We start from the raw sequence: 12,876 nt of genomic DNA, 5'->3' as shown, positions 1-12,876 counted from the left end.
AATGTGTTGTTGGGTGCCATCGAGTTAATTTCAACTCATAGCCATCCCATGTGACAGAGAACTGCCCCCACAGGGTTTTCTATGCTGTAATCTTTATGAGAGCTGATTGCCAGGTCTTTCTCCCTCGGAGCTGCTAGGCGAGTTCAAATCGCCAACCTTTTGGTTAGGAACCAAGAGCTTAATTGTTGCGCCAGCAGGGATCCTTAAAACAATAAAATAATGAATAATATTATTTTAAACCTAAACCCATTGCTTCAAGTCTATTCCGACTCATAACGGCCCTATAGGACAGAATAGAACTGCCCCATAGGGTTTCCAAGGCTGTAGTCTTCACAGAAGCATACTGCCACATCTTTCTCCCACAGAGCAGCCGGTGAGTTCAAACCGCGGACCTTTCAGTTAACAGCCAAGCACTTAACCACTGTGCCACCAGGGCTCCTTCAATATCATTAAATTAATAATAAAATAAAAATGATTTTAAAATACTAAAAAACTGACTGAACACTCACTATGGATCTGACACGTCATGTATTGTTGCATTGAATCCACAAAACAACCCCGTGAGGGAAAAACTACTGTCTGCATTTCTGCACATGAGGCAACAGAGGCACTGAGAAGCTAAGTCATGTGACTGATCTCTCTAGGGCTGCAGACTAGGGTGAAGCAAGTGAGGAGCCCAGGGCATAAAATTTAAGAAGGCACTCACTCTCAGTGTTGTGCAAGTGCAGAATCTACTCCTGAGAGGGAGTGCCTCCATAAATTTTGTGCCCTGGGCTTCTCACACTCGCCTGGCCTTAGTCCTGAACCTTCTGATAGGCCACAACTCAGAAGTGACAGAGTTGGGATGTAAACTCACATCTCTATGGCTTCCAAATATATTTTCTTAAGCACCAGGTTAACCTCCCACCTCTGTGCCAGCTGCTGTGGGGATACATAGATGGCCTGATGTGGTCTCACCCCCAAGGAAATCTGGGGAAAGTAGGTCCTCCTAGCCTTGAAGAGTCAGGGCAGTCTGAGCCATGGCTAAAAGAGCAGGTTAAAGAGAAGGAAAAGGAACTCTGAAGTAAGATCCAGGAGTGAATCTGAGTCCTAGCATTGGAACTCACTAGCCATGAGGCCTGGAGCCCATAATGTACCTCAACTTCAGTCTGTAAATGGCTTATCTGTCTCAGAGAAAGGCCAGGAAAATCAACTCACTCCATGACAAGAACAGTTGTGACCTATAGAGTCTTCTTCAAAAGCAAGCCCTGACGATGACTTGATGATTGTGGGTTTCATACCTGTATATCAATGGGGCGGTTGCAGATTTTCCCTGGGTAAGCTGCCCGGAGGTCTAAAATTTTCTCCCCATCTTTCGTGTGAGACACTTTATCATGATGGAACCACTCTGTCCACTCCACATCTAGGCAGAAAGCAAAGAGCAACGTTAGTCAGGAAGGGTCCATGAGGGCAAGTCATGTCCAATGCAGTCCCGAAGCACCCTCAGCAAAATGGGTACTGAATATCATCTATACGTTGTTCCCCCGGCTGGGGGCAGGTGGCCTGCCAGTACCATTTGCCGATTTCCCCGCCTTTTAATGCAAACCATTTGCCGTGGGGTCGACTCCAATTCACAGCGACCTCATGTGAGTCAGAGTAGAGCTGTATGCCACAGGGTTTCCACTGGTTGATTTTTTGGATTGCCTGGCCTTTCTTCCAAAGTGCCTCTGGGTGGATCCAAACTTCCAACCTTTTGGTTAGAAGCTGAGTGTGTTAACCATTTGCACAACCCAGGGACTCCCTTTTAATTAAAAACGCCTCTTACTGACTGTCTTATTTTATAAAAACAATATATATTCTTGGTACCTTTATTGTAATTATAAAAGCAAACGAACAAAAAGGAGAAAAACGAAATCCATCCGTAAAACTATTATCGAAGGATTGCCACCAGGATTGCTTTCTGCCCCAACCATGCGTGAGGTACCTGAAGGTACCTAGTCATGTCTGTTTCTCCTGCTCAGTGCCATTGTCTCGCTCTTAAAAGATATTCTGAGCTACAACATCCATATACCCACCCAGCTTTTTTCACATCTTAACATGTTGAGTCTTATTCGTATCAGATTGTGTTTAAGAAATAAAATACTATAGAAAAAAAAAAAAAAAGGTATTCCATGAACAAAACTAAGTGACTTTGACCCAAACCGAGGTGGAATTCAAATCTTAACAAGATGGGAACCTCCCTTTGGGCTATTTGCCAGTGTGGCTTGATTAATTAAAGACAGCTTCAGTTGCAAATCTAGCTGACTATGAAACAGTTAAGGGGTCCTCCTGGTGCAAGAACGGTGTCAGGGGTGATTCAGCGGTAGAGTTCTTGCCTTCCGTAACGGAGACCCAAGTTCAATGCCTGGCCAATGTACCTCATGTGCAGCCACCACCTGTCTGTCAGTGGAGGCTTGGGCGTTGCTAAGATGCTGAACAAGTTTCAGTGGAGCTTCCAGACTAAGATGGACCAGGAAGAAAGGCCTGGCATCTACTTCCAAAATTCAGCCAATGAAAATCTTACGGATCATAGCAATCCAATCTCCAACGCAGGGATGGTGCAGGACCAGGTGGCATTTCCTTCCATTGTGCATGGGGTCACCATGAGTTGGAGGCCAACTCAACAACGGCTAACAACAATAACAGTTAGCGCATGAGCAAAAATTTTGCTCTGCAAGGACAGTGATTCCTGGCCTTTTATCACACTGGTAGGCTTTATCAAGGTCTTGAGCACTCACCCTGAACCCACTCGCTGGACGAAGAAACGTTGAAATGCTCCCCATGCTCCGTCTGGAACAGCTTAAACACCCGGGCGGCAGCGGAGCCACGATGTCCTGTCAGAGAGACCAGAGGCTTTAGCAACAGGACAGGCCCTACAATTCAAAAGGGCGCAATTCCAAGGCCAAGAAAACGTCCTACACATAGATCTTGAGACATTTCCTTAAAAAAAAAAAAGAGTCCCAAGCAAATCTTTCTACTTGGGAAGCAAATTATTGTCCCTTCTTTTGTTTCAGTTTTGGAGGGTTAGTTGCATTGCTCCATCAAATCCAGAATTTTGGAGTTCCATCATTTCTTACTAGTTCTTCTCGGGGAGTAGAGCCAGCAGCACCTCTCATACCCTTTATCGTGGTAATGATAACGGCCTGTCCGTAGTGTCTTTTTAGCTCAAAATATGATCCTTGCTGGCTCTGTCCCACGTCTCCTCTTTCCAGCATGATTTGTTTTGGATGAAGCCAATGAAGACTTCTTTGAAAATGTAAATATTATTTCGAGTGATTGGCCTTCAATCAGTATTGACATTTGCCACCTTCATGGAACATGGCCAGTTAAGCAGCTGGTCATTCAACTGGGTGCTAGGAAATGGGTCAACTATGTTTTCACAGAAGTGGGACATTCAGAAAGACCCCGATTCTATTATTTAGAGAGACTCCAAAAAGAATCAGGGCTCTTGCCAACCATTTATTACCGTGATATTCAATATGGTCTTCAACTGAAGAAGAGGGATTCCCTTTCACAGTTAGAAAACTCCAAGGGTGTCTGAAACAACACAAAACAAAACAAAATAAATAAAGTCCACTGAGAAGTACCCTCCCTGTTGTTTGGGGGGAATTAGTTCACTCACTGGGCTTCTCTCCTTCAGAAAAACCAGAGCCTCTCTTGGCAAGCCCTGGTGTGGGCTTTCTAGCCACCTGGTTTGCCTGGTGTTTGCTTGTTGTGAGCCTCTTCAGCTCTGTTCTGGCAGTAGACGGGGCATGAATCACAAATAAACAACCAAGCCAGCAGACCTGCTGTACCACCCGCCAGGGTCAATTACGTCCTGAAGCAAGTGCTCCAGTTCCGTTATGAAAACACGTTCCAAGAGAGAAAGGTTCTTTCTCTCAAGCGCAGCATCCCTTGAGTTGAACTCAAGGAAAATGCCAGAGGCTAATGTGACAACCTGGGAGCCTGCACTGAGCCTCAGAAAGAGACCCCTCTTCCTCTTGAAGAGAAGGGGTAGAGAAAAGGGAGGTTTAAAATTTTGGAAACATAGGCACCCATGTCTTTCTTCCATTAAAACATGCACTGCTATAGGGCAGGGAGGTTTTCTTACTCATTTTTGTCTTCCCCATAATTCCTAATGCAGCTCCTCTCTTACTACAGGATCTCAATAGATTTTTGTCCCCCAATATCTTTCATGTTTTTGTCTTGATCTCTTGTGTTGACAGTAAGTTGTTATTGGATGGTGTTTAACTGGGGTTGGGGATTTGACTATGTCATGCTCTTGCTTAACATCCTTCAATGGCTCCCCATTGCCCCTTGGATGAAGACCAAGCTCCTTGGCAGAGAAAACAAGGCCCTCCTGTGCCTGTCTGCCCAGCCACACCGCTCACCCCTCGCCCTCTGTCATACCCTGCTGTCTGCACGTCTCCATTCTTTCAAAATAGCCACATGTTCACCCCTGGGCCTTTGAACCTACTGCTCCCTCTGTGGGAAAACTGCTTGCCCTCATCCTCACCCACAAGCCTGCACTGAAGCTCCACTTGAGCCTCTTGCCCATTCCCTTGCTCTCTCATGCCCCATCATTGTTCCCAGGAGAGCTCAGTTCACCCACCCCGTCTAGCATAGTGTCCCGTGCCAATACTGGCTCAACATTTGCTCAATAGCCACTTATGAATGAACGAATGAAAGAATAAAGGGCACAGAATCCAAGTCTCAGGACTTCCACTGATTTTAGATGCTTTGAGTTTGTCACTCAGAGTGTGTGTGTCTATACAAATAAGAAAGGAGTCCTGGTGGTGCTATGGTTAAGCGCTCAGTTGCTAACTGAAAGGTTGGCAGTTCGAACCCACCAGCCACTCTGCAGGAAAAAAGACCTGGTGATCTGCTCCCATAAAGATCACAGCCTAGGAATCCCTATGCGGGCAGTTCTATTCTGTCCTTTAGGGTTGCTATGGGTCAGAATTGACTTGACGGCACATGACGACGACAACATACAAATAAGAGATAAATATTCAATTCCTGCTGACCTACATACTCTAGCCGTGCAGATGTCTATGATAAAACATGGCGAGTATCAGCCCTTCTATGACTCTTGGTTCATAAGGAAAGAGTACTTGCTAACATTTATTAAGTGCTCATTCTGTGCCAGGCACCATGGCAAATATTTTGCATATATTATCACATTTACTCCTCCCAACACTCTTTGAGATGGTCCCTGACATATCACTGTTTGGGTGATTCACGCAGAGGGTGAGTCGCTTGCCTGCAGTCATACCTGGTAGGAGGTATGGCCCAGACTCAAAGCAAGCAGGTCCTGGGCCCTTAGCCACTGCCTTCTTCTGCCGAGGCCTCAAGTAGCCAGGCCCCTCTACAGTTCTCTCCATCTTGGTCTTTTTGTTTTTATAAAATGGCAAAATGGAGGCACCCTTACTTTTTGCTAACAAAGAAGTCTGGCAATGCCAAGCCATCTTTGTCATCTTTGGCTGCTTGGGTATCCTGCCCAAACCCTTCCCAAAGGAGCAGCCCTGAGCTGTTGGAGAGTGCACCCTGGAACCTGGAGTGCCCATCCCTTCCTGGGGAATCTCTGGGCAGCCAGGAACACGCCTTTGCTCTGAGCCCAGAAAAGGCTCTGGCCTGCCTTCATCTTGCCCATGATCTTGGGAGCTGAAGGGAGGGATGTCACAACCTCCGAACAGCTATGAACAGATCATCTCTACTTTCTACTGAGCTCAGACCTGATTCAACAAGATAAAAAGGTGCTGTTACTGGGGGTCAAGCAGAGCCCTCTTGGTGCCGATGTGCGTGCATGCCAAACGCAGGCGTGATGCTACAATCTGAGGCAAATGAAACACACACTAGAGTACATCAAAATGACTTTTCTTTGGGTCTTTGGCTGGCCAGAGGCACTTCGCATAATCTATAAATAATTGTCTGCCAATCCCCGAAGCACAACATGACCAGGGGTACTCTTATTGCCAAAGAAGGGCAACTAGCTACATTAGCTCCACGTCTAAGGCATGGCTCATGCATACAGTAGGTGCTCAATGAGTATTTTTTAAGTGGCTGATTGAATGAATGAGTTCATATAAAGAGAGAAATTTTGCTTAGGAATATGCTTGTAAGGAAAAACAGTTCCTCAAAAGGTTAGACATAGAACTACCATATGACCCAGCAATTCCACTCCCAGATATATACCCAAAAGACTTCAATACAGAGACTAAAACAGATGCTTGTACCCTGATATTCATTGCAACTTATTCACAATAGCCAAAAGGTGGAAAGAACCCAAGCATCCTTCAACAGATGAATGGATATACAACATGCGGTCCACACAGACCATGGAATATGACTCAGCCATAAAGAGAAATGAAATTCCGATACATGCCATGACATTGATGAACTTTGAAATATTATGATCCTATTATTTTATTATATGAACTATCTAGAATAGGCAATGCACAGAGTCCAAAGTTTATTAGCAGTTACCAGGGGCAGGCGGGCGAGTGGGTGGAGGGGAGTCGTTGCTTAGAGAGCACTGAGTTTCTGTTAAGGGTGAAAAAAAAGTTCTGGAAATACATAATGGTGCAGGTTGCTCAACATGGTCAATGTAATTAATGCCATTGATTCGTACATTTAAAAAAATGGTTAAAATGGCAAATTTTGTTATACGTATTTTACTACAATAAAAAAAATTTTTTAATGCTAAGAAAAAGACTCCCTTTTAAGAACAAGCCCCAAGCGTGTCTAAAGCAGAGAGTGTGTCTGCATCTCCCTCTGCTACCACTTAGAGCTGTGTGGCCATGGGGAAAGGAAAAAAATCAGGCATCACTGAGTTGATTCTGATTAATGGTGACCGCATGTGTGTCAGAGTTGAACCGTGCTCCATAGGATTTTCAATGGCTGATTTTGGGGACGTAGATCACCAGGCCTTTCCTCTGAGGCACCTCTGGGTGGACTCGAACCGCCAACCTTTCAGTTAGCAGCTGAGCGCATTAACTGTTTGCATCACCCAGGGACTCCAAGGCAAAAAGAAGGGGAAGGTCGATTCTAGGTGGCATGGCGTTACTTCAGTGCTTTGGAGCTTGGGGAGGAGAAAGGGCTGGACAGTACCTGAATCCAAGGTGCAGGAAGTGTTTGCTGCCCAGTCTGGTCATCGCCTTCCTGGCTGTGTCATCCAGGTTTCGAGATCCTTCATCATTTACCGCGACAGAAAGGATTCGGCCATTGGGCACCGCGTTCAGATACTGGACCAGACGTTCGCTCTCTTTCTTGGACCTATAGGTGTCAAACCTCAAAAGGGCAGAGAGAAGGGATTTTAATTGTCTTGACAGTAGCCACAAAAGAGAGGTCTAAGCTCATCTTTATGGAAACAACTGACATGCCATCCAAAGGTGCCCAAAGCTGTGATTTTTAAAGAAAGAAGCTTTTATTATACCAAGAAACGATCATCTCAAACTTGACAAAGGTAACCCACCCTCATTCACGTAAAGCATCAAGAAAATACAGAATTAAAAAAAAAAAAAAATTTCTACCACTGGTGAGAAGAATTTCAAAAGGACAGACACAATTTTGTAAAGACCTCGGTTTTCCCCAACGTGAGTATAAAGATTTTGTGCAATTACGATGGAAACTCCAGAAGAATTTGTCTTGGAACCTAACAAACCAAATAGTTCTAAAATGACTCTAGGAAAAGAAGCCAGCATAGACAGCCAAAAAGATTTTGGAAAGAAAAGAACAATGGTGGTATGGGTGGTGACTGTATAGGTGTCCCTGAGACCTCAAACTGATTTTCAAGTGTTTGCATAACCTGGTCCCACCCTGTCTATGGCCCCTCATCTTCCATGATTACTTCCCAAGAAGAGTCTTCTGCAAACCAAGCACATCTCGGTGGCCCATTACCACACCACATGCCCACTCCTGTCTTCACTCAATGACCCCTTTTCACCATCTAATCAAATCCTCACCACCTTTCACAAACTGAAAAAAAACACTTTGCCATCAAGTCAACTCCAACTTATGGCCACCTCATGTAAGTCAACGTAGAACTGTGCTCCACAGGATTTTCAATAGCTTTGACTTTTCAGAAATAATATCACCAAGGCTTTCTTTCAAGGTGCCTTTGGGTGGCTCCAAACTGCCAACCTTTCAGTTTGCAGCCAAGCACCTAATCATTTGCACCACCTGGTAACCATGTGTGTGCGTGTGTGTGTGTGTGCGTGTGTGTGTGTGCGTGTGTGTGTGTGTGTGTGTGTGAGTAGTATCTTTATTTACTCATACGCATTTAGCTATCGGATTCTCGAGGCTGTAGCTACACGCTTTAGGCCAAGAAGATTTGGAGTGAGCAAGCATTCTGTCTTTGTAATCTCCACTGCAGCTGTCTGGATAACTTCTTTTTACCCAGTTCAGTGATGAATTAAGCTTGAAGTTGGAGAACTACAAGGAATGACACCATACTTATTTAGGAAGTAGTGCCAAGGAATCAGCACACACTTGAGGAGCCTGCTCTCTCTTGCATGAAGGTGGACGCTTTCTGGTATCCTCTGCGTCATTCTTGTTCATTCTGGCATCCATCGCTACCTGTGAGCTTGGGTTTGTCCAGTCCCAGGCCGGCGCAGATGGCTGTTACCAGGGATCCAGTGGGGGCTATTTGCTGGTTAAGGGTTTACACAGACCTGGGTTTGAATCCCAGCTCCCGCACTTACCAACTTTGTAACTCTGAGCAAATTTAGCCTCTCTGAGCTAAGCCTCAGCATTTTCATCTGTATAACAGAACCCTGGTGGCACAGTGGTTAAGAGCTCAGCTGCTAACCAAAAGGTTGGCAGTTCAAATCCATCAGCCACTCCTTGGAAACCCTATGGGGCAGCTCTACTCTGTCCTATAGGGCCACTATGAGTTGAAATCTACTCAATGGCAATGATAGATTGCTTTTTTTTTTTTTTTAATGGGGATAATAACAGAATCTGCCTCACAGGATTTTTATGAAGATTAAATCGTTTATGTTGGGTAAAGTAGTAAACACGGTGCTATGCACTGGTTGTATTATTGTTACTAATATTCACCAGAGGGCTGTCCTGTGTGCACCAGAAGCACTTCAGCTCTGCCCAACCCAATCCTGTATCACAGCTATCTCCCCTGCTACCTCTGTCGACACTACCAGCTCGGGCCCTGTTCCTGAGGAGCACCACGTCCCCCTCCTCCAGGAGCTCCAGGATAGCTGTCTCCACTTTCCTGTTTCAGCTGTGTCCTTCCCAGTGGATCTTTCCCTCTGGGTGGCCTGGGACAGCCTCCATAGGGCCTGGACAAGAACCCCCAGGAGTCTGAGGGGCAGGCTGAGCTGCACAACATCTGCCAGCTTACACCAGGGCCAGGGAAGAGGGTGAGAGGGGAAGGAGGGAAGACCTGTCCCTTTTGCCTCTAAATGCCTCTCAAATCCACCCACTTCTCTCCACCTCTTGCCTAGACCACTGAAGGAGCCTCCTAACCATTCCCACTGTTTTGGCTTTTGCCCTCCACAATCCATCCATTCTCCTCACAGCAGCCAGAATAGTCTTTTAAACCAGATCCCATGCCCTTTCTTAAAGTCCTCTGGTGGCTTCCCATCCCACTTAGCATAAACCCCACCTCCTCACATGGCCTTCCAGGTCCCACTCTGCCCTTGCCTACATCTCCAGCATTACTGTGTGTCGCTCTTCCATCGCTCACTGTACTCCAGCATCTCTAGTGGCCTTTCCGTTCTTCTTTGAAAATGTCATGTTCTTTCTCACCTCTGTCCCTCTGCACACACTTTGCTGTGTCCCCCACTGGCTTGAACACTTTCCCTGACTCATGTTGACTCCACACTTTTCAGCTCAAATGGTTCTTCCTTCCGCTGGTCTTCGCTGACCACCCTATGTGAAGCGGTCTTCTCTACCGCGCTCCACCATTTCCCTATGACTTTCCCCCTTAGGCCTGCTAATTGGAATCTGAAACTATGTTGTGTGTGTTTGCGTGGGCTCGCCCCCATTAAATTTGGCTTCATCAGGAAAATGCCTGGGGAGAACTATGACTCCTTGAGAGCACTTCTTCTTTGTCTGTCATTCTCTGTTATACTTCCGGCACCTAGAACAGCGTCTGGCTAGACCATGTGCTCAGTAAGTCCATGTTGAATGAATGAGTATGTGTTTAAGTGAAGGCAAAGCTTACCGGTCAGAATGGATGACCGTCCCCGACTTGGGGTCAATGACATGGACAATGACTCCACGATGACCCCAGCTCCTTTCAAAAAAATAGCCTCCTTCCTCCATGCCACCTGGGCGAAGGGTCTTGCTCAGAAACGTCCAGGAGAGCTTTTTCTGTCCATGCAACTCAAGGGTGCCTCCTCTGCCAACGCCAATGTACTTCAGGCCAAAGTAAGGGTCCGGCTGAACAACCTCATCAGCCCTATGAGAGAGAACAGCTCCCAGAGTCAGCCGGCTCATCTCCTCACCAGGTGCTGAACCCAGAGGAGACGGTCATTGCTCCCATCTCCCATGGTGACTGCTACAGAGTCAGCCACACTTTTGGTGATCACATAAGGTCAGCAAAGATAGTGTTAGCAACCAGCTCTTCCTAAGCCCAACAAAAAGGAGGCCAAAAAATCAAGCAGACGTGCTCGTCATTGGTTTACACGTTGGCCCTTCTTTCAATTGTAATTATCTTATATTTTGGTCCGTATCAGACGGGGACAGGTACCACATACGCTCGTGTATTCTTGCCTATCACATCTTAGAACTCTCAATTGTTTAAAGAGGGAACCCAGCCAGAGGTAAGTACTGCAGGGAATTTTTCTTTATCTTGTCCATCATAACCTATTAAACAAAACCTCGCAGAGCCTCCCTGAGCCATGACATGATTGGAAGGTGGTGGAGAAGCTGGCACGGACTACCGTAATGTAAGCACAGCACCCAGACCACGATCAATAAAATCCCTCATGTACTTCTCCAGCTCATCCAAACCACCGTGTCTGTCTTGTTCATGATTGCGATCTGGCAGGCGCTAATGACAATTCCTGTCTTACAATAAGCCTTGCCGTCTAGTCTCCCTCTCTCCTTTGGAAGGCCTCCTTCCCATCAGATCCAAGAATAGCACTTGACCCATGGAAGCTGTCTACTCACCTTCCATACAAAACGATGCTGAAGTTGCCTTGGAAAGGGCAGTGGGCACTCCCCGCATGCAGTTCTCCTCCATCGTCAATCAGGATGTGCCGGGTGCGCAGAACAATTGGCTCATCGTGGTCTTTAATGACTAGCTTTCCTGTAGAGGTAGGAAGGGGGTGAGGTTTCAGAACAGCAGCGTTAGGGGTGAAACCACAGCAGAGCCAAGGGCAGCCCTCCAATCCCTCATCGCATCCAGGCAGGCCAAGAGGGCACCTCTTTTGAACATTTCAATGCTCGCTCTCCTCCCAAGTAATTACCTTTCTCTTCTTTCTTCCTCACAATGTGCCAATAAGCCCATCTGGTTTCCTGCCATCACTGCAGACACTGCATTCAATGACCAAGCATCCAAAGGTAAAATACACAAGACTGCTCAGAGCACCAACAACGACTTCTTCTAGAAATGCTTCTTTCAACAGGATTGGCCATCTGACAAGCCATTCCTAAGGGCTCAGAGCTAATGGCTATCTCAAAAAGCCAGATGCTCTGACATTAGCCCAAAGCACATGATGTTTGTTCTGTCCATCTGAAGTTATGGCAAACTGCATCCCATCTGCTAGGCTCTGAGGCAATGGAGGAGGGAGGGGCAGATTGGCTTACCTCCCTCTGAGATGTGGATGGTGTAGACTGTGGCAGAAGAGGTGAGCAGCAGCGCCTTGTCCTGGCCGATGTAAACGTGGTGGTCCCGGTCATGGCCAGGGCTCCAGGGTTGAAGCTCAGGGCTCTGGTCAGGGCACTCAGCTGTCATTGCCAAGGACAAAGAGATGTCACAGCTCCCATCCACCAATCTTACCAAGCAAGGATTGCCACAGAGCACAAGGCAGCTCCCAGCCAGCTTCACAGCCCCTGCATCCTCTCTCCAGTTGCCACTGAGCCAATTCTGACTCATGGTAACCCCACGTGTGTCAGAGTAGAACTGTGTTCCATAGGGTTTTCAATAGCTGATTTTTCAGAAGTAGATCACCAGGCTTTTCTTCTGAGGTGCCTCTGGGTGGACTTGAACTGCCAACCTGTTGATTAGCAGCCAAGCTCTTTAACCATTCACTTCACCCCTGGATTCTGCCTCCTCTCGAGCTAAAAGCCAGGCCTTAGAGACCAGGGAGACACCCCCCGGTACAGGAGTCGGGAACCTTGGGGTCTAGTTTCATCTCTTTCATTAGTTCATCATTTATCCGTGGACAAGTCACTTCCTTTTTCTAGGCTCAGTTTCCCCATTTGTAAAAAAAAGGGTAGACCTGCTGATACCTCAGGACATTCCAAAATCTAAAGTTATGCAATTATCTACCTAAATTACTCGGACTCCAAGCCATTTTGTCCCCTGGAAAGCAGTGTTTGAAGAGTTAAGGAAAGTCTTTCCCCTTCTGCATGAGAATTTGACCTTTGGTTAATGTTCTAGCTCTGTTCCCCTAGAAATCTGAGAAAGATGGTTATAACATAAACTATGTCACCAAGCAACACTGCTTATAGCAAATAATTGGCAAGCGGCCTCTAAACTGTAGGGAACAGTAAATGAATAATAAGTACCTGCTTTGGGCATGTCCTTTGTAGGAACGGTGGAATTTATGCCTTTGGAGTCATTATAAGAGATACTATCTCCAGTGGGGCCTGAGGCTTCTAAACAACGGCAGTTCCCACACCTGTCCAATGACACTATTGTTTCTTCTCACCTGAGCCATCACCTGGGAAACCAAAGAGACTGGTTTCTGA

The 12,876-nt window shown here is 46.4% G+C and overlaps 1 protein-coding gene across 1 annotated transcript in view; it reads right to left on the bottom strand.

Annotated features, from left to right (window-relative positions):
- The window catches only part of CEMIP (cell migration inducing hyaluronidase 1), a 167,637-nt gene that overhangs the window by 53,416 nt on the left and 101,345 nt on the right, over nt 1–12,876 (bottom strand). The window contains exons 3-9 of the mRNA XM_049852799.1: nt 11,770–11,910; nt 11,131–11,269; nt 10,181–10,417; nt 7,108–7,287; nt 3,485–3,555; nt 2,757–2,852; nt 1,281–1,402 (exon numbers count right to left, since the gene is read on the bottom strand). Of these exons, the coding sequence (XP_049708756.1) occupies nt 1,281–1,402; nt 2,757–2,852; nt 3,485–3,555; nt 7,108–7,287; nt 10,181–10,417; nt 11,131–11,269; nt 11,770–11,910 (986 nt within the window). The remainder of the gene's footprint in view (nt 1–1,280; nt 1,403–2,756; nt 2,853–3,484; nt 3,556–7,107; nt 7,288–10,180; nt 10,418–11,130; nt 11,270–11,769; nt 11,911–12,876) is intronic.

This window comes from Elephas maximus, chromosome 13 (assembly GCF_024166365.1).
Source record: "Elephas maximus indicus isolate mEleMax1 chromosome 13, mEleMax1 primary haplotype, whole genome shotgun sequence".
NCBI classification, from domain to species: domain Eukaryota; kingdom Metazoa; phylum Chordata; class Mammalia; order Proboscidea; family Elephantidae; genus Elephas; species Elephas maximus.
This window is presented reverse-complemented; position numbering and strand designations above follow the sequence as displayed.